The sequence below is a fragment of the Anas acuta genome, chromosome 8 (assembly GCF_963932015.1).
Source record: "Anas acuta chromosome 8, bAnaAcu1.1, whole genome shotgun sequence".
NCBI lineage: Eukaryota > Metazoa > Chordata > Aves > Anseriformes > Anatidae > Anas > Anas acuta.
In genome coordinates this window covers 15,856,824-15,878,942 of record NC_088986.1, presented here as the reverse complement: position 1 = coordinate 15,878,942, position 22,119 = coordinate 15,856,824, and the positions used below count along the sequence as shown (strand labels likewise).

The 22,119-nt window shown below is 44.5% G+C and overlaps 1 protein-coding gene and 1 long non-coding RNA gene across 3 annotated transcripts in view; both read right to left on the bottom strand.

The window, feature by feature from the left end:
* Nucleotides 1-4,929: 4,929 nt before the first annotated feature.
* Nucleotides 4,930-19,980, bottom strand: LMO4 (LIM domain only 4). The gene is made up of 5 exons (XM_068690530.1): nucleotides 19,251-19,980; nucleotides 17,052-17,290; nucleotides 10,342-10,438; nucleotides 9,832-9,987; nucleotides 4,930-5,689 (listed from the first exon to the last, which is right to left on the bottom strand). The coding sequence occupies exons 2-5, from the start codon at nucleotides 17,285-17,287 to the stop codon at nucleotides 5,681-5,683; spliced, it is 498 nt and encodes a 165-aa protein (XP_068546631.1). The 5' UTR covers nucleotides 17,288-17,290; nucleotides 19,251-19,980; the 3' UTR covers nucleotides 4,930-5,680.
* A 663-nt stretch (nucleotides 19,981-20,643) lies between these two features.
* LOC137860356 (uncharacterized) overlaps nucleotides 20,644-22,119 on the bottom strand; it is a 35,674-nt gene continuing 34,198 nt past the window's right edge. For both annotated transcript variants that reach the window (XR_011098855.1, XR_011098856.1), the window contains one exon: nucleotides 20,644-21,385. This is a non-coding gene — a long non-coding RNA (uncharacterized lncRNA). The remainder of the gene's footprint in view (nucleotides 21,386-22,119) is intronic.

The following is a 22,119-nucleotide window of genomic DNA, read 5'->3' as shown; positions in this document are numbered from 1 at the left end:
CAGGAGTGATGGGAACATGGCACAGTGCTCTGAGAGACCTGTGTTTGACCAGTAAGTACAAGAGAAGTTAAAGCTCAAAGCTCATATTCTTTGAAGGTTATTCAGCACCGTTTAAAATTTCTAGCCATCCCAGCTGTGCGTGCTTTGCTGTTTAAAAACCCCAACCCTTTGCAGAGCCAGGCCTGCAAAAGGGTTGGACAGCTGGGGACCTTCCTCCAGCTGTGGGGCCAGCAGACGTTGCTGGACTCTTTGCTTCTTCCCTGACCCAGCATGGCATGGCTGCTGTATGGCTTGCACTTCGCTACTGTTCTGCAACTTGCTGCTTTTCATACAGTAGCACTGAGAGGCCTCAGTTAAAACAACCAAAACACTAATAATAATAAAAAAAAAAACGGCCTGTGGGTGCCAGGCTGTTGCTTGCTCTTCAGGAGAGAAGCCAAAGGTGAACAGAGGTGAAGGAGCACCACACGCCGCCTCACCAGGCGAAGGCTTAAACCCACGGCTATCATTTCCCAACCATCAAGCCGAACAGCCCCCTGCATGCCAAAAAACATTTTTGTGGACGTAACTATAGACATGCGGCTAAAGGCAACACAACAGAACCTGGCTCGTTAAAAAATACCCACAGAGCGTGGGGAAAAAATAAAAATCTTCAACACAGCCTCGTCTGTCTCCAGCAAACAGGGCTTGTTTCAGGCCCTGGGCTCAGGCACAGGCCCGAGCCATGGCGGGTGAGTGAGCTCCTGGCTGTCAGCCGCGCCGGTTTCGCGGAGACTCGCATGCAGGCATCGCCCTGCCCTTCACCACTGGCTGGGGCCTGGCTTGGCCGCCTCGCAGGTACTCGTGCCACCCCTTTGCCACCCGGCATGGCAGCCTGCCTGGCCGCCCCCGGCTGGGATGGCACGGCGGCTCTGGGACATGGGCCATCCCCCCCCAAGGAACATCTCTGAGAGACACCAGCCCTGCGAAAGAAGCCACGCTTATCTCATGCATGCCACAGGTGTGATGTCAGCCCCTCTGGCAAAGGAACGAGGATGTCTACAGCCTCCACCGTGCAAAAATGCAGGAACTGAAGTTAACGTGCCTCAGACTTTGTTAAAATATGGTGATAATTAAGAAATATAATTACCACTACAAAGTTAATTCCTCTTTGAGTTCTTACAAACAAGTTTTTAATTTGCACCGAGCATTTACATTTCAGATGCACAGTCACCCAGGCGCAGCTGCCACGCGGCCCCAGGCTCTGCCCTGCACGGGGCCAGAGGCACTGTGGGTCCCCAGGGAGGACCCGCTGCCACCACCACTGCAGCCACCGCAGCCACCGCCGCCACCAAGGCCTGGACACAGCTGGTAAGATTCTGCGATTGCCTTAAACTGTCTCACCTGTTCTGTTGTACAGGCGTGAAAATAGCAGCCATGTCAGACACACGCCTGCTTTTTATTAAAAAACAAAAACAAAGAACTTATGAGGTAATTGATTGCTTTCTTCTAGTCTTTTATTAGTTGTGATTAAGGAGCTATAGTAGCCCTGTTTACATATCTCCAACAAGTCAGGACCTGCAGCGCGTTATTGGCTTGCGGCCCACAGCTCGCAGTCCATTCTCCACAGAATCAATCTGAAGTGGAAAACATCCCCGTAGGAAGCACGCACATCCCTGCATACACAAGAGCAGAAACCAGCAATAACTGCAGGCCCTGCATGCTGCCAGCCCAAGGCACGGGCCTGCTGCTGCCCGCAGTGCACTCATGCTGAGGGCTCGTGCCTTCAGCCCGACCGGGGATGTGGGTGAGCTGCTGCACTTCGCTGCCGCTCACAGCTCAGGCTCGGCGGATATGAACTGAGAGCTCCTCGCTGCTTAACATGCAGGCAAAGCACTACCAATCTAAAATGGCTGATCAGTAATACTTTAATTGCAGTTTCATAGAAACAAATTGCTATTTAATTGCAATAAGCTCTTCTGTGGTTTCGCTGGACTGACAATAGGCATACACCTGGTACTAAAAAGTAACAAGCGGCAAGGATGGCTATCTGGTAGTTCATGTAGGGTAGGCTGAGGCTGTGACACCGGTCCTGGAACACACCATTTCACACAAGAAATATAATCTTTTAAAAAATATATACATTTATGTCTCCATCTCAATTTCATTTACTTCACTAAAGCTGCTCAGAACATGGGCCCTTGGAAAAGCTTAACACTTAATACCAGCCAAAGAATTTTGATATTAGGTTTAATTTAAAATGATCTTTTGAAATGCTTGGTAGCAAGTCAAATTATGCTAGCATCAGATTTATTTTTTATTTTAGTATTTTTCCTAAAATTAGATGGTGCAAATTTTAACTGTGTTAACTAACAGGGAAAAACGGAAACAAACGCAGTGTGGTTAATATTCTAAAGATGTGACTTAATTTCATAGGCTTCATTTTAGTAAGACATTCTCATTTTATATTTCATAAGATACTGCATAACCTGTTAAAATATTTAAAGATAAATCATGTAGGACTGAAAAGACAGTATCTTGTTGCAAACAGAATTTGGTTTGGAAAGGCTTAATGTCCCACTGCCTGCCAGGATGCGTAAATCTCATAACTAGACAGCTGGATAGGTAAAAACATTAAACCCATTTAGAGGGCAATCTTTTTACAAAATTGTTTCATTAATAAGAGTGACAATTTATATGATTGAGACATTTAGATGCAGTATAGACAGAGCATTTTATCCAGGTTCACCAGGATGATTTCAGATTAGTAATATTTCCTTTGATTTTTTTTTAACAGCATTCATTTTTGAAAGTGAGGGAAGCTCTTACTGAATGATTATTTGTATGACTTTTCAGCAGCACTAAATGCAGGAGGTGTATTTCAGACTCAACCTAGCAAATGCATGTGATAAAAGGTGAACAAGTACACGTTTCTCTTCACAGATCTAAAAAAAAAGTCATTTTTCACATATGGACAAATCTAAGTGTTTCCAGTAGCCTTCTACCCACACCTAACATCCCCATTACAGCCTGTTTTATTGTCTGAAATGCCTCTGGTTTCAAGAAAGTGTTTTACCTAAAGGAAGAATACTACTTAAATAAGTTCTATTGTATATTCATAGCTCCATTAGTCCTCCTCCAATTTAGCACATCAAAGCAAAGGCTTCATCACTTGCATGTGGATTATGCTAACATGAGTGACATTCGTAATCTTATAGGTCTGCAACTTAAGAAATGCTTTTAAAGTAAGCTATTAAATAGGTAGCTGTGCTTTACAAACGAGTCATATAATAGTTTATTTAAAGCCGTTAATGAACTTCAACCTCTACATCACTAAATGCTATACTACATTACTTACTAGAAGTTATTAGCTATCTTCTTAACACTTCTAGGTTATATTGGACAACCAAAAATCTGTACATGTTAGATTTAAACACAGTACCTTGAGTGCTTATACTGAAAGAATATAAAAAGATATCTGCAGACTCACTAATACTTGAATTCTATATTCATATGACTTCAAGTGTCTTTTCAAAGATATTCAAGCAGCACAATTTGCAAGACTCTTACCTAAAGACTTTAATGCCAGATCAAAAACCTTACAAACTTATTTTAAAAATATACGTAAGTGCATTTAATTAAAAAAAGACATACATAGCTTCAGTAGTTTTATTACTTTATATGTTATGCGAGTGTTCTTTTGTCTTTACTGTCTAATACTGTACACTACATCATTTTCTTGTCTCTACAACAGTCCAATTTTTGCACAGGCACTGAAGTGTTAAAGAAGAAATTCAGCAGACCTCCAGTATAGTAGAGATCAAGAAGTAAGAACTGAAAAAAAAGATCTGCTGTTGATTTAGACCGACAAATCTATAATTCAGCTTTTTGTGTATCAGCAGCACAACAAAAGTAAGTCAAGCTCACGCCGTAACCAAACAAAGCTAAACAATGAACATCTCCTTAAAAGCAGAATTAAAAAAAAGAAAACATAATGATGATGTATTTCAAATGTATTAGTCTCCAATAAAAGTCGAATAGTTGGTAATATTGATTTGCTATGAATTGCAGCAGACACACATTCTAGGTGCTTGCAGTTTCCTGATTGAAGGCATTCAATGCACAGTCATAGATTCACATTAGTATTCTTGCTATAAGAATGAAAAGTGGGGATTTTTTTTTTCTCAAAAGTTATTCTACAGAGATCTACCAATAAGTAGCTGAAGGGGAAAACCCAGTAAATGAAGTTGTTCCCTTTCTAAGCTTAGAGGAAGTTTTCTTGCTCTTTTGTGTCTTTCTTTCCAGAGGACAGATCATGTTTGAGATCAGATTGCTCTCGGAAATAGTCCAGGAAGCGTGTTTTTCTTTCCTTACCAGTTTTAAAAAGTTAAGTCTCTTGCCTCAACAAACTCAACTTTATGTTGTTCAGGTCAGAATAGCTATTGTATCCCTTTTTATGAATACTCAATTCTATTGCTCAGTGTGAAGTACAGCCCTTTTGTTGCTTTTATTTTTATTATTATTCTTTGACCTCTTATGGTCTATACGTACACACTCATGTTTGCACTCTCACAGACACATGCATACCCCTAACAGTTTTGCGGGAAAGAACTGGATAGAAAGAGACCACAATACCTATAATACATACCATAATTCACTGCAATATGAACTGTAATAGATTGTTTGTTACCAGAAGTAAGAATCTCATTGAAAAATAAAGATCATTTTGAAGCAGTGCTCTGTATCCTTGCCAAGAGTAACACAGTAGTAGTTTAACAGGTTTTTTACTGGCATAAGACAAAAAAGAAAAAAAAAGCTATTTTTAAAGGTAACTGACAATTAAGGTAAGTCATGACTATGTAAGATTTAGTTTCAGAGTAATGTTTTGAATGTAGTTTCTTTTTTTTTATTTTAAATGAAGCAAAGTTTTAAAACCCATACTCAATTCAGTGTTTTTTGTTTTACTTTTTTATTATTTAAATACACCATACTAGAGCAAATGTCTCTGAAAATATCACAAATAAAAGATTTTTCTTCATTCAGCAAATTAGAAGTAAGTGAAAATTTCTACACAGTAGCTGCTATGAGCCTGACTTTTTTTTTCCTTTTTCTCTTTTCTTTTTTTTTGCCATGGGAAGTAGCAACATTAGGACAAAAACACTTACATGCATACATACATTGTATTTTACAGAGATACAATAAAAGTGTTTGTGATAGAATATCACAAAAGCCACATCTTCCCTTTATCTCATGTTCAGTTTGATTGAAACACATTTCCTTACAACACTTAAATATACAAAGAGCAAATAGAATGTTGTTAAGGTAAAACACAGGGTACAAACTGGCCAGTGCCCTGCTAATTGTTAATGAGGGTAGAAAGCAGATTTCAATGCTTCTTTTAATTAGCTTCATTAGTCATCTTCCCCACCCGCCCCCCCAAAGATGTCCTCCGGTGGATCTTTTTTCATTTTCTCTACAGTCTCCCATTAGCCCAGGTTCATGGAGTCCTTAATGTTCATATTCAGTCATTTTAATACACCAATAAATGTGGGAAGGGCAATCAAGAATAAAGAAGGTGCAATGGTATGGAGCTGGCACTGATGCTAGCTACAAAGGTGACTTGTCTACTTGGAGACATGGGATCCATCTGTGATGAACAAAATTTGAGATGAAGGCACGCATTCTGCATTACTTTGACCTTTTAGCAGACCTGCAAGAAATAAAAATGGGTATCTTAGCTAGAATACTAAATTTGAGGTAGGAAACTACAACATGACTGCTTTTGTCTTTTCCTTACTAATCTCTTTTTTATTAGATTACTTTCCAACTGTGACTTGACTAAGGCTTTCTACACTACCCATTCATACTGCTAATGTTTCAACTTCAAATAGCATAAAGCAAATATTTTCTGCAGTTTCACTACTAAAAAGAGCAGACAGTAAAGAAAAAAACATGACAACAATAAATAAATGTACCTTCTGGTAGCAAATCATACCGTGAATAAGGTGGCTTTTCTGGGCCCCCTTTAAAAGGGAAGAAACATTATGCCATGCCTTTGAAGAAGCTAGTAATATGATCTTATAATTGGAAGAAATAGTGTGTAAAGCAAATAAGAAGTACAGCCAATATCCTCCCAAGGCAACTTTGGTTAATATGCTGCATTGCACAAGAGCTAAATATAGATATTTCAGGATTCCCCCCACCCCCTCCACCCCCCATTTAAAATTCCTCATCTGGTGTGTTAGTTAATGTTACATAAACATTTTAATATATGAAGTCAAACATGTGCTTTCACACTGGTGTTAATGAATTGTGATAATTAAAAGTGTCTAACTCAATAAAAATCTAAACTTTCATGGATAAAATAGAAATGATCATCCATAGTCTTCAAATACAATCTGTTTGCAATTACCAAAATGAAATAATATATATGAGAATTTTATGGTTTTTAAATGACATTTTGCGCTTCCCAGGAAGTTCTTTTTTCACCCTTTCTCTAAGTTACTAAAAGCCTGAGGTCTATTAGTAACTGCAACCCCCCACTTTCAAGCTAATTAAAGTAGTAGAGGCTTGGAGGTTTAATTCCCCAGAGCTGAAGCTCAGTGTGAGAAAGGTAATTTGTCTGTCCAGAACAAAGATTAGGGAGCAGCCAGCAAGCATATTTAATAAATGAGCATCAAATATCTTCTACTATGGACACAGACAACACCAATTATGTAACTACAAGGGAATTGTTGAGTGATATGTAAACTAGAAGATTTTTAAGATCTTCTCTGAAAGACGTAATCTAACTCATACTTTATTTAAAAGTATTAGAAGCTGAAGACAAGCGTTTGCTACAAACATTGCCCATCGGTGGAAAAATTACACTTTTAGTTTGCCAACAGTATTACTGCCTACGAGAAATACTGCAGAAATACTACTGCTGCCAAAAAAGTATAGACAATTCTCTACAGAGGACAACACAACCCCTTCAAATAAAATGGCACACAGGACATCACACACTGAGCTTGCTTTCTGCCGGCAAGCAGTACCTAACCGAGGTAAAATAGTTTTGTTTTCAGATGACATAGCAAGTGATGAAAAGTTGTAATTTCCATGTGTGAATTGACTTAGGCAGGCAAAAGTCAGTAATAGCTGACACCGCTGCATCTGCCTCCCTAAAAACAAAATCAAGATTTTTAAGCAAAGTCAGATCATGCAACCCTTTCTGCCTGCACCAAGTACCAATACATGTTAACTCGTCAACTACATATTAAGAGAATAGTAAGTTTGTAACTGTCACCTTCACAAATGCAACAAAACTGTGTTTTATTGCAAGGAGTATGTCTCAATCTCTTCAGCTTAATAAAAACACCCTGTGAATATTCTGCTATGTCTACAGTCTCTAGCAGCAGAATAACCAGGAGACTGATCGATCTTTAATGTTTAATAAAGAGTATCTGTTACAGCCAACTCTGTCATAGTGGAAGAACATTTTTAATTAGTGGCCCTAAAATGCACAGCTTTCTGGAAAACATCTGTGATGTTTACATCTTCAGATTGTTAAAATGCTAACACAAAAAAGCTCTCTTTTGGCACCTGCCCCTATATCTTCCAGAACTCCAGTCACCTGACAAACCTATGAATTACCAACTCATCTCCTCAACTGTAACTCAGTTTCCTGAAATTCAGGCCCTCCACAATTCCCCTCAGAAGACCAGGATAGAAACTTGCACTGTTTTATGGAGACATAATATTATAAAGAATCAAAACAACTATAACCCCTCTCCACAATCTTCTCCTTAATACCTCTTTGTCTGCCTCATCATCGACTGTAGCGATGCAGTTAATTGTCAGTGACAGAACTAATAAAGACCTGCTCTCAGCATCTTCTCTGCATTTAGCTTCTGCTAGGTGTCTTCAGTTGTGAGCTCTGCAAGTCTAGTCCAATTTTACTTCTTTTCCATGTTCTATGTTCCTCATCATGTCTACTGCTTTTATTGCAACTAAATCATTTTTATGTTTTGCTAAGGCATAGTAAGAAACTGATAAAACTAAATGACAATTTAGACACCTATTTGAAGTTACATTAAACTTTACATTCACAGAAGACAAGTGGATAAACCACTCTCTCAGAAAGGTAAACCTTTTACTGCAGTGTATAGAGATGAATGGTTTTACCTATATTTCGAAATGGGATACCTACAAATATTCATTTAATAGATTCACCGCCAGCTAGTCTGTATTACAGATTTGTTTCATTAAAATTCACAACAGTATAAATCTATGAATCTTTAACTGTATTTGTACTTCCTTGAAAAGAAGCTGCACATTCTCCTCCAATCTTAATTATCTTTGTTCTGCCTAACTATATATACGACTTTGGTACTCAGCTCTCTCATCACCTCAATTGACAAATTAAGTAAATAAAAAAGTCCATGTTTTATTTTGATGTAATTACACTCACTGCATAAGACTTGAAAGAATACTTAAAATTAATCAGTAAATTTATGCACAGAAAAAAAAGCAAACATGGATATTGAAATGTAGCGAGAAAACAAAAGAAAATCTTGGAACTTAAGAAGCAGTTTGTTTTCTTGCATATATTTCTCCACTAAGTAAAAGCACTAAAAATTATTCTGCACATTACAGAATAGATAAGCCTAGCATTTGTCCCAGATTTTTTTAATCTTCAAAATTCCTATTCGCAGATAAATGTTATTTTTTTGTGATCCTTACAGACATTAATGAAGTTCCTATTGTAAATCCATAAAGAATTACCAACTGAAGTGTGCACTTTTTGTTTCATTGCAATAACTCAGTGCTGTGTGATTGCCTGGGTTAATGATGAAAAAGTCAAATATACTATCAGAGCTGATGGAAAAATCTATCACCAATCTGAAATTAAAATTCATCTGTGGTCAATAAGATTTAATATCCATGCAAGTGGCGCTGTAAAGAGTAAATGAATCAATGTCATCAATACATAATCAGTATGAAATATGATGTGAATAAAATTATGTGCAAGAGTCATACATTCACTCTTTTCTGGACCAGGGTGGAATGAACAGTCTCTTAACTCAAGGTTGACAGTAATTGTTACAAATTAGGCACAGCAGTTATCAAAATGCACTCACTTGCATAGCTTTAGGACTTATTAAGGAGATTAAAATAGATCTAAAACTATCTAGTTTCAGCCTTACAGGACAACTGTTGATCAGATTTTTTTCTTCTTCTTCTTCTTCTCTATATGATTTGTACAGTCATTATTTACTCATTTAGCTAGAAACCAAGAGCTATCAACCACAGAGATACACAATCTCTAGTTGAGCTATTAGTGTTATGGAGCGATAAGAAAACAGCACTTTGGTTTTTAAATCTGAGTTATGACATATAAAACAGACAAGGAAATACTTCTGAAAGAGTACCCCAGCATGCCTCCTCAACTAAAACCTTACACTGGTTTGGTTCAGGAACCTTCTCTTCACAAGACATTTATTTCCATATTAAAGGATCTAATTTTCCTCCCACAGAAACCTGCTCTCTTGTAGCCCTTAACTTCAAGATTATAAAATAAAATGCTCCTCTTTGTTAAGAGCTTATGTTAACGTATGCTCTCCGTTCTGCTTTGTACATAAAGAGTTCAACAGCTGTACAGCTGCACATGCCCAAACCAAAATAAACTGACTCGCCCTATGTGTCATATTTAAAGGTTAGCATTTTTCTCCCTGTACCCCATGTCTATGTTACTTAAATTCAGTTACTTTAAAGGTCTCTTTGCAGGGGTGGGGAATGTCCACTGCTAGATTGAAAAGAAATTGATCTTCATTTAGCTCTAATAAAGCTTATTAGTAATTGTTGAGTATTCACCTTCTGGTCTGGCAGTAGTGGATTACTCTGAAGTGAATTCAAATGGCCATTGATGAGAGCTGTAGGTCTATCATGTTCACAAAATAAACTGCCATTGATGTAGTGAAACCGATCTCCTGGGACCAGGCGATTCCGGCAGGTAGAGCATGTAAAACACTGAAAAAGGAAAAAAGACAGCGAGTGAAACTACAGCACAAATTAAGTATGCTGCAGGTTTGAAAATTACACTTCAGAGACCGTGAGTACAGTTGAGATATGGAACTGCTTGGTTTCTAGTAAGACTAATGCCATGTTTGGAGGTACCTGTTGGGACTATGCAATACATAACTCAAGTATAGTTTTACCGATTATGAGGGAACAAAGCTACACACTAAGGGAAGCTTCCTAATATGTACTCATATCTCTAGTTATTGCTTCACACTTTATTCACAAGCAGATGCAGATTTTATACTACAGAAGCACGGCAGTTCTCATCAGCTAATAACAAAAACACGTAGAGAACACCCTCACCTTAAGATGATAGACATTGCCCTGTGCCCTCATGACCAGCTCACTAGCAGGAATGGACTGTCCACAGGCACTGCAAGCACCGCTATTTCCAAATAACCTGAAACAGAGGTGATGATCATGAATTATTTAAAACACAAGAGGCTCTAAGCATTTTTGCGCATCACTGCAATGGTTTATTACACAACTATTTTAGACTTCTGACCCCTGTCTTCCAACTTGCTTACACGTTGCTATACAAAAATATACTTTTTCATATTACAACTGGTAGCTTCACCCTACCTTGGATGTGGTTACACAGGATTTAATCAGAAATATTGACTTACACCTCTAGAAACACAAACAATTCTGTACTACACACATTTTATCAGATTACTGGGTTCATCATAAAAAAAAAAAAGATACAATTCATGACTGGAGTTTAAATGCATTGTGTCCTTGAAATTATATGAAGAACTCTTTTGTACTTTAATCATATCTTGAGATATGAGTCATCAAAAGGGTTAAGAGGATTTGATTGTATATCTAAGAAGACATCATGCTCAGTGTATTGAAACTCCAGTAAACCTCCATCAGTGCAGAGTTTCCATTAGAAACTCTCTGCTATCCAGGTTGATATATAATGTGTATGGGTTAACCTTTTCAATCATGGTGTCAACACTTTAGATTTGCCTCTGCTCATCTCTTTCATCCTAACCTTCTCTCTCTCTTGATAATGAAATGCTTGCTCCAACTTCCCTCTATCTGCTCCTGAGTCCACAATTTAGATTACTTCATCTCTGCTAGCAACAAACTGAATGAAATTTCGATTTGAGCAGAAAGTAATTTACCGGGATCTGGACCCATTTGTCATCATATCTCTCTGGGTGTTTGCTGTATCACTGCAGTTTTCCTATGCAATCAAATGAGACCACAACATCTGCCATTGGGTTGGGGGGGGCACAGGCAGCAGGGGGAGGGGGGAAATAGGCAGAAGAGTGGTGAAGAAAAATATATACATAATTCTTCAAATCCATTTAAAGGCACAACACATCGATTCAAAATATAACACAATAATAATTATTGAGTTCTACTTTTACAGATTGCATTAGCTAGAATTAGAAAACCTTTATTTGCTTTTGCGCGTGTCTCTCTAATACACACAAATATTTATAAAGAGTACCACAATCATTTCACAGCAAAAAAGGAAACTGAACTAGCTGGCAGGGTCACAGACCCACTTTTCTGCACAATGTAAAACACAGTAATAGGATTTACAAATTAGCGTATTGGTGTCATAATAAATATTAATATTTGCATCTCTTTCCTGTCCAAATAAAGTCATAAAATTCTGTTTGTGTCAACCTCGGAGACGCATTACAACAGAATACCCGTAATCTGAATGATTGCAGTGTGCCTCTGTATAAAAATAATTGCTTTGAATTTTCAGAATCTGAGCTTGCAGAGGAGGCTTGTCATGTTCAAACTACTAATTTGCTGTCGCCACTTTATTGAAAATAGCCTGTAAGTTGTTATTAAATGTATCGACTGAACGACAGAGAGAGTAGTAAAACTGCCCCTTAAGATGGCTTTTAATAGGAAGCTGAGAAACAAATTTTGCAGCAGCATCGATTTGAAGAGTTCAATCAAAACTCCATTTCAAAACTAATTAGTCTGAGATCCACGACACATTGACACGTTCTTGCAGAATCACAGCGGTTACAAAGGGAAAGCTGAACTAATACATTGTCAGGACCTCCAGCCAAAAGGACTAAACTGTCTAGAAACTGAGGGTCCATTATTAGGGCATCTTCTAAATCAGGACCAGTTCCGAGCCACCACATGATGTATTGAGGTTACTTCCAAAGCTTTACGATATGCGTTTTTCTTCCCCCATTGTTACTAGTAATGAAGTTGGCACATAGAAAAGGTGCACGGGAAGCGCTCCGAGAGGATGCAGCGAGACATCACTACGTATCTAGAGCAAAGATTCACAAATCTAGGGCAATGGGTGATGACAAGGGCATTACTGGCAGGGTGGGGGCAGAAAGGCAAGGTCCTGCAGACAAGCAGACAACACTGCCTGTCCGGGAGAACACAAGCACGATCAGCGGTCTCTCCCAGCCCTCTGTGTGACTGCAGCACCCGCCTGAAAACACAGCTTTTGGAATACTGATCTCCTTGCGCTACTTGTCTTCATTAAGCATTCATTTGTTATACAATTCTCTCTGACTAGAAGTGGTTGTACACCTTGAATGTCTGTGAATTTTAATAAACGGAGTCAAACTAATCCAGAGGCTTTCCACGCACCTTAGGTTTTCCCTCAGCATGTTTCCAGAACAATTCTGTTTTCCAAAGTCACATCAGCTGAATCTCCGCTAAAATTCCTGAAAATTACTCCCAAAGTTACAACACCTTTCCAGCGCTCTGTGTTATTTACGAGGACAATTAGGTTTATTTTTCCTTCTCTGCTATAATGAATGTTTTTGTTTTCTAATACCATTAGCAGGAAAAAGGTTTTATCTATAAAAAAATGTTATTCCTTCTTACCAGTAAAGGAAGTCCACCACAGTAACTATTCTTTACTGAAAAAGTTGTTTCACATGGTTTCTGAGAGGCTGGAGAGCTAATTATCTAACCAGGGGGACTGTCCAGGACAGTATTTGATTTAAAAGGCTTGAGGCTTTAGGTGCTCAATTAAGTAGCTATCGGTCTCAGACTGGACTTTAATGGGCTCTTTTCTCTTTAACTGCAGCAATGGGTAGAGATACCCCAGGTCAGGCTAATTAAAGCCAGGGGACTCTTTAATTGTGATGACAGAATTGGTTTCAGTTTCCTCTTTGGGTCCTCAGTCCAAGAAGGTCATTAATATTTCAACATTTGGGCAATGCAATCAATCACAAACATCAAGAGGTTCCCTACACGGACAAGGCAGCTCTTCTGCACTTAACAGCATTTTACTGAGCCACCTTAAATTAACTACTGGGTAGTTCCAACACTGCATTCCCCACACCCCGTACACACAAGCACTCCTGTTTTTTTTCTTTTTTTTTTTTTTTTTTTTTTCCAGAACTTCAGAGAGTAGCAAGGAAAGCAGCAAGAAATCTTCAGTCCAGTTTCACGTCCTGCTGCTCAAAATTCAGAATCAGCAGATGCGCATCTCAAGCAACTTACACTAACAAAATGTGGCTGCAGTTGTTTTGGACGCTGTGGAGGCAGACAGATTTAACTGCTCCAAATCTTGCACAGCGCAGCACGTATTTGTGCCCACAACACACATCCAAGCCCTCTCGGAGAGAAATGCACATCCAGACCTACTGATCCAGAAGCGATTGGTGTTTCTGTACATTCCCTATATTTAATCTAAATTCTGCACCAGCTATATTAAATGTAACAAAGAAAGGCAACACAGAAACTACGCCTGGAGCCAAGTCCATTAAAGGTACTTCAGAATAACTAGAGACCAAGCACCTTAAAAGCACCAGAAGCTATTGATACTTAAAAGGGGGGCTGTGCATAATGGCAAGTGCTGCATTAGAGAAGGGGAAGGGAAAAAAAAAAAAAAAACAGCCAAATTACGCTTGGTTAATTCAGAGTAACAGATCTGCCCCCAAGTGAATTGGAGGCCTTGAATTAATTCTGTTATGACAAATCAAGATAAACGTTCCCCCTAAATTGCATGCGATTTAATTAATTTTTGAGATCCTGTTTTTTTTTTTTTTCCTAGCTAATAGTTCACATGCTCCTGTGCTGTCATTGTGCTTGAGTGGGCAGACTTCAAAGTGATATTAAATAACCAACTATTAGATTTACCTAGCACATCCTATTGGAAAAGTGCCATTTAATTACCTAGCCTGTTCAATTAAAGGGACAGCACTCCCCGAATGCAGCAGCTTGCCGCTGATTACCAGGGAAATGAACTCGCTGCCCAGCAGCCCCCTTCCCATTGCATCCCATCGCGGCCCTACTCCCAGAGGGGCCACAGGGACCCCCTTACCCCATGGCAGGACAGGGACAGGTCTGGGTCCCGCTGCGCCCCGGGGAGGGGTCGCTGCGCCCCGGGGAGGGGTCGGATGGGTAGGGGCCTCAGGCACTGTCCCTTTAAGCAAGGCTGGGCGGCCTCCCCCTCCCCGTCCTTCCCTTCCCTTCCCCACCACTCCCTGCTCTCTCTTAGAGGCCAATTTTGTTAATTAAATGTTTTGTTTGCGACGCGGCTCTCATTCATTTCGGACACGTCATTCCGAGCAGATCTAAGCCAGGGACCAGATCTCATTAGATAAAACCTATCAGAACTAAGAGAAAATGGAGGAGACACTAATTAAAGCTTTTAATTGTGCGGATTCGCTGCCACGCTGCTGCTTTATCTGGCATCTGAAGGTTGGGAGGGCTGTGCTCCGCTCTCCGCCCTGCGAACGCCTCTGTGGCGGTGGGGAGGGAGCGGGAGCGGGCCGGGATTTTCGCCTCCCTCTCTTTTCCCAGGAACCTTGGCTTTCAATGAAAGCTGCTGTGGTGGCTCTCCCAGCGCCACGGCTAATTTGGTGCTTGGTCGGCTCCTGGGGGGAGGCAGGGAGGGAGAGGGGAGTGCTGTGTTGGTTCAACAACAACAAACCCACACGCGACGTCGGAGGGCTAACACTGCTCGGTAATGAATGGCCTGGAGAGTCGAGGCCCCCTCACCTGGCGCCTGCCCGGCTGCTCGCTCCTCCTTGCTTTGGGACTCGTGCCTCGCGTGCCCCCGCGCCCCCATTAGAAGCTGTACCCGTGGCTGCTGCCCAGGGAAGGGAGCATGGTGCTGCAAGAGCCCGACAAAAGTCACAGGGAGATGGCAGAGAGGCACTGGGTAGGTATGGTTGCCAAATTGCCTCCGCCACCAAGAGCGGCTGCCTCAAAAGCAGAAGGGCCAGGGTCTCGCACATGCCAGCACAACCATGAAGTCTGTTTCCAGAGGGAAAGCTCTGAGTTAACTCAGCCCTTGCACAGCCAGGCCATCCAACCCCACCTTGAGCGTACGGTGTCCAGTTCAAGTTTCAGCAAGCATCTGTCTGAGTTATTTTTGCAAGTCAAATCACCCAGATCTAAAGAGAAGTCAGGCGATAGAACAAGGAGATCAATTCAAACCCCTCATCTGATAAAGCATCCTATTCATAATCACCTACATCAAAATACACTAGTATTAGTTTTTGGCAACACAAAACCAAAGGATTGTGATAAGCTTGCCTGAACTCGCCTCTGGGATATGGTGGACGCATCTTCTCCTTTTAATTAGTAGTAATCAGACATGAGGGTTTGTTTGATGGTGTTGGTCGAGTGATGAATCTGTACTATTCACTGCATCTCAACAGTAGTGTCAATGTTTCCACTTCAAACAAGACTCTTTCCCTAACACCGTTCTGCTCTATTTAATTACAATTCTGCCAGGCTTAGGCTTGTTGCTTAGGACGATGACCAAAAAGCACTATTAAAAAGCTACATGTGCTTATTTTCTGGCATTTCTCTCTAACAATACCCCCAAAAAGCTAAGGCTTTGATTCCTCAAAGATGTTGAGAGCTGCATTTTGTCTACTTAACTGAAGACGAGGCCATGTATCGGGACAGAGGCTGCATTATAAGAGCAACCAAGCCTCAGCACCGACCTTTTAGGCTAAGGATGCCTCCATGCATTTGCACATATTCAGTACAGTGCTGATCTTCTCAAACAGGAGTCAAGTTTTACGACATAAACAAGCTTGTAAGGTTTTCTGGACAGATTTGCAGAAAGGAAGAAAAAAGTGGAACTTTTCAGCCGTTAGGGAAAAGAAAAACCTGGGTTAACTCTTGACATTTACCGTAAGTGAGGAGCCAGAAGCATTCAAACAAAACAATTTGTTTTAACTCTGCATTTCTGCTATGCTGGAAAGGTATGGGGCTTTTTTTTTTTTTTTTTTTAATTACTGGATGTTGAAATAGAACACCTCCTTGAAGCATTCATGTGCATCAGTCTATCAAACCATTTACTCAAATTAAATGTGTAATCCTTCAAAATGCCTCCTTTTAAATTAATGAGTTTAAGTAGCTTGAGTTCACCTGAAAAGATCGCACGGGCACCTGACCTCATGAATTCCTTCTATTAATTATATGGGAAGCGCGCTGGAAGGGGTACTGTGCATAGTCGCACTGCGCCCCACCAGATGCCAGATTAGGCAGGCTTAGTTCCCCCTACCCAAATCTGCGGCACTTACACCGTATGGCTTTGGAAGAGGAAGAGATAAGGGATACACAGCAGGAGCGTGTCCCCTCTGCCACCGCTGCCCGCGTTTTCCGTGCTGAAGCCCAGAGAAACGCTGCTTCGGGCCCCCGTAACACGGGGCCAAACGCTCCCGTTGGGGCTGCGAGCAGGAGCGCTGGCCCTCCGACTGCCGGGTAATCAGCTCTTTCACAAGGAGAGCAGAGAATGAGTCATTCTGTTTCCACTCAAAGGAGTTTAAAGGTGCTTATGTAAATATCATAATTAATCAGATACTAAAGGCAGCCGTTTCATTATTTAGCGCCTCTGCCACAGCCTTATTTAAGCCCTGCGATTTTAACATTTACCGTTCAGATATGCACGCTTCTCCTCCAACACTACAACAAAGCAGATTAATTTAGCCTCCCTGATTGCTGTTTATTTTTAGTCGGGACCTGTTTTGCGCTGACAAACCACTTTAAAGTCGCAGCCGCCGTGCCGCCCCCCCCCCCCGCCGCCGCCCCCTGCCCACCTGATGTAGTCGTTCCTGCAGAGGATCATGCCGCTCTTGGTGTAGCAGGACGTGCCGATGTCCCCCAGCTGGGCCTGGCAGCAGGAGCACTTGAGGCAGCGGCTGTGCCAGTAGCTGTCCATGGCGTAGAGCAGGAAGCGGTCGGCGATCTTCCCCCCGCAGCCGGCGCACCTCTTCCACGAGAGGGAGCCCGCCGTCACCGGGGGCGGCTGCGAGCTGCCGCCGGGGTTCACCATGGCCTGCGGGACAGGGGCGCCGCGGGGCCGGGTCAGGGCCGGCAGCCCCCAGCCGGCACCGGCACGGCCCCGCGGCTCGGGAGGGGGCTCGGGGGGGGGGGAAAGGAGCCGTGCAAGGGGCTCCCCGGGGCGGCCGGCCCCGAGGCGCGGCGGTGCCGGTGCTGAGGCGCACACACCGCACACACGGGCTGCGGGCCGAGGCCGGGGAGCTTCGGGACGCCCGCTAACTTCCCGCACAAACACGCTCAACTTCTGTCTCGCTAATCTGCCCTTGATCAGCAGTTTAAATGCTAGAGCTTTGTTAGTCAAAAAAGAAAAAAGAAAAAAAAAAAAAAAAAAGGAAAAAAAAGTTTGCCGGCCACAGGAAAGCAGCAGGATAACGAAGCACAGTGCTCAGGCTGGGGCTGCCCCAAACTGCTACCAAAGGGCATTCTTCACTTTCTAATAAACGCTTTACGCAAGCAGGACAACTGAGAGATAATATAGGAATCAATTCATAAAGCTTACTCTAAACCGATTAATTTGTTGCCTTCAATCCAGAGTCCAATAAACTCCCGGTGTTCCTCCAGTCACTTATACTATAAAAAGATCAAGTTATTTACTGCCAATTAAGCAGCATGTTTTGTCTTTGTCCTCTGTAAGCCGTGTGTGCTCATGCCGAGGCATCTGGCTATCTGCTCAGGACGCTCAGCCCGATACCTCCAGGGAAGCGAGGACGAACTTTTCCTGCCACCGGCCCAACTTGGCTTCAGGAGACGGCGAACTTAGGCCGATTTTAAACACACATTTCCTCAGAAAGAGTTCCTGGAGGTATGTCCAGTGACCGCACAATAAACCAGAAGAACTGCACCAATTAAGCTGTAACAAAAACCCTGAGACTTTGGAAAGAAAACCACTCTAAAAGCCATTAGCATTGCATTTATCCAAACGCATCATATACCTTTATGTAAATTGATTTCTGATGCATTTGTTCAAGGAATTGCCTTTTGTTACAGTTTCCAGCTACAGCCTAAATGAATCTGCATTTCCTGCTCTGAGCCTTTAAACCGTTTCCCTGCGCTTTAAATCACTTCGGATTTCTTAAAAGAAAGAAAAAGACTCCATGCTACCACCTTAGCCCGTCTTTGTCGAAGGCAAATATATATAAAATGGGAAACGTTACACTGAGAAAAGCATCCAGTAACCCCATTAAGCTAAAGCTCTTAAGGACAAGCAATACCTTAATGCTGATTAAATCTAAAAAGATGAATCAAGAGGACTGACCAGAAAGTGACTCCCTTGATAACTAAGGACGGGCCCTCATCAAGTTTCATTTAGAGTTGGGGGGAGGGAAGAAAAAAAAAAAAAAAAAAAAAAAAAAGCTTTTAACTTAAATAGGCTTACTCTAGTAATTACACAGCCAAGCAATTTAGGTCCTGGGATAGGAGTCAGTGAAATAGAAAGCAGAGCTGGAAGCTAGAGGCGAAATACCCCCCCCACCCCCCTTTTAACAGCGTCTCTGGTGTTTTTTTAATGGAGACCAAGGGAGGGACGAGCAGAGAGCTGGCAATTTGTAGTACAAAAATGGATGCTTAATTCATGTCTTGGTTTTAATTAGGTGATTCACCGGATTTCTCCCGCATCCAAACAAAAGACCGTGCGGGGGGCAGGAAGGGGATCGGCGAGGAGCGAAGCCAGAGAGCTCACTTTGATCTCTCCTGCCACTGTTTCGGAGCGCTGTTTACTCCGGGGGACGCGGCTTCCCCGAGCCGCCCCCGCCCTCCCGGCCCCTCCGCCCGGGCTCGGCGGCCGCCGGAGCCCCTTCCCCTGCCCCCCGTCCCTTCCCTTCCCCGCGGCGGCGGCGGGGCCGGGCGGCGGCCGGGCTTTGTACGCGGGGCCGGCGACAATGCCCGGGGCCCGCCGCCGCCGCCGCCCCCCGGCCCGAGGCGGCCCCGCGGCGGAGGGCAGCGGCCGCGCTCCTTACCTGCTTCCCCTCTATATTGCCAGAGGCCGGGAGCGGCGTCGCTCGGGGTCACCGCGGAGGCTGCCGCCGTGCGAGGAGACCGGCGCCGCGCTCGCCCGCCCGCGCTGCGGCTCTGCTCCGGGGGGAGCCCCCGGCCCGGGGAGCGGCAGCCCGGGCTGGACGAGCCCCGCTGCCGCTACGAGGGGCGGCCGCCCGCGGTCCTCCCCGCGGCTCCCGCTTCCCCGGAGGGCAGAGCCGCAGAGCTCAGCCCCCCGCCGCCGGAGCCGCACACGCAGGGCGCCGCCGCCGCCGGCTGCCGCAATCGCCGGGTAAGTTTGGCAATGTGGCTGCACTTTGTGCCTCCCCCCCGCCCCCTCCGCCGGCTGCCGAGCTCCCCGCGGAGCCGAGCCGGGCCGGGCCGGGCCGGGCGGCCGCGGAGAGAAGCGGAGCGGAGCTGAGGAGAGGAGAGAGAGGAGCGGAGCGGAGAGCCGAGCCGAGCCGAGCCGAGCCGGGCAGGGCGGGCCGGGGGGGGCGGCCTCGCGTGGGCGCGCGTGTCCTCGCCGCGCGCGGGTGTGCGAGCGGGTGTGAGCGCGCGTGAGCCCGCGTGCGTGTGCGGCCGCTGCCCCTCGCACATGTGTTACTGACAGGGCGCAATCCCAACTACACTCCGGGCCGGCCCCGCCGCCCGCCCCGCCGCAGCCAATCCGCCCCCGGCTTGTTCAGGCGGAATAATAAAACCTGCCAATCCCGGGGAAGACAAAGGAATGAGTGAAAGAGGAGAAAAAAAAAAAAAAAAAAGAGAGAGAGAGGGGAGAGGAGGAGGAGGAGGAGGCGGAGGAGGGGAATGCGGAGGAAGGCGGCGGGCAGGTGGGGAGCGGCCGTTAGGGCGCCGCCCGCCCCGCGCCCGGCCACCAGTTGAGAAACTTGGCCGGGGGCGGCCCGGCCCCGTCCTTCCGCGCCCTTCCCGGCTCGGCACCGGCCTCCCGCCGCCCCCTCTGCCCCGCTGGGGTCCCGGTGGCGGGGAGCAGGCCGCCGCCGGGCCCCGCCGCCCCGGGCCGGGGGCTCGCAGCCGTCCCCCCGCGGCCACCAGCTCGGGAGCGAGCGGCGCGGCCCGGCCCGGCCCGGCCCGCTGCTGCCCGTGCCCCCCCGGGGGCCCGGAAGGGGTCGCTCGGGCCGGGGCGGGCGGCCGGCAGCCAGCGGCACTGCGCGCCTGTGGTGGGCACGGCTGGGCTGCTGAGAGCGCCCCAGGACGAGCAGAAGAACCCTTCCCCTTCAGTAGGGACGCTTGAAAGTGGAAAAATAACGCCTCTGAGGCCTAGGTGTAGTGTGCAAGACAGGCAATACCACACCTCCCTACAGCTAAAAACAGCCCTCAGAACGCTCCCAGTACCTTCACAGACACCGTAACTCACGGGTGTTGTCCTGGCGAACGGCTCTCCCCCAAGCACAGGTGCTGGCCTGGCAGTGGGACCAGGCTCTCATCTGGCGCTGCCTAACAAGTACACCCAAATGGGCTCCACAGTTCCAGCCAAAGGGGCAGACAAATCACCCATTTCCAGGATCTGTTAAACTAGATGCAAACTTCACAAGGCTAGTTTCTTGATTCTAGGTCACTGGCGTAAGCAGCAGCCACACCGTGAGGACAGTCAGGCTGCCTGGTCCGACACCGCCGCAACTGCAGCAGCAGGCAGGCAGCGGTGGCAGGTACACACAGGCCAAAATTGCTGCGTGCCACGGGAGAGGGCAGCCCTGCGTGCGGGTGGGTCGCTGCACACTGCGGGGACACTGCCACTGCTGATGTCAAGTACGTACCCAGCGGCTGCAGTGCGACTGAGCGATGCGTTTGTGCGCTGCCACTGTCTCTTAGTCATCCAAGGCAACATAATATTTTGAACCTGTTCCTGTTCAAGTCTAGCGTAGAAGCAACATCCTGACACAGGTATATGAAACTTCAGCCGGGAGTATCTGCTTGCAAATGAAAGCGCTGGTGCTAAAAAGCAGACCGACTTCCCTCTGACAGGCCGACTGGTAAATCCAGTCTCGGCAATCACAGCCCAGGTGTACTTTAACCACATCGCCACCTGTGGGCCTTCTTCGTTTCTGCATCCCCGGCCGGAGCTGGACCAAGCAGAAGGGTGCCCAGGAACCAGCTAAAACTAAGGGGGGGGGGGAGAAAAAAAAAAAAGTCTAGCTAGGAAAATGGACTTGGGAAGATAGGATATCTTAGATTTTTATGTATATATAGAGAGAGCCAATAAAGTATTAAAATTTGAGTAGCATGAGAGGCACGATTCAGAAGTAGGGGAAAAGCTATCTGTCTATCAGCTGGAATATGTTCAAGATCAGTGCCTAAAGCAGACTGGGAGCTCAGGGAAAGCTTCCGGGGAGGAAGGGGGAGAGGACCAGTGTTGTGGTTAAAAGCAATGTGTTTTTTTATCATAGGTCTATGAAGTATATCATCTGGATGTAATCTCCATGTATACATTACATTTAAACATACTCAGCAGTTTTAGATTTGTTATTTAGGATCTGTTACAGTTTAAAATATATAAAGTAACAAGGCGTGCTACAGATAATCAACAGTCACTGACAGCCAAGAGCACGAGAACAGAGCAAATGCCAAGCTAAAATAAAATCTAAGTTGTCTAATTATCTGAGCCTGTAATGGCTGGAAGCTACCACATTCAGGCTCTGGAAGAACCATCAGGACCTCTCCTTACTGGGAAAGATATTCTCCCAAGAAACTCTGCCATAGGCAGTAAAATGTTTACTCGTCTTAGAACTGATAGTGATACGAAAAATGGGAATTACCTTCTCAAGGAGTAGAGTTTTAAATGGTTTAATGACGTTTTCCAAATGCCATTACAAGGCACATATCTTCTGCTGAAAT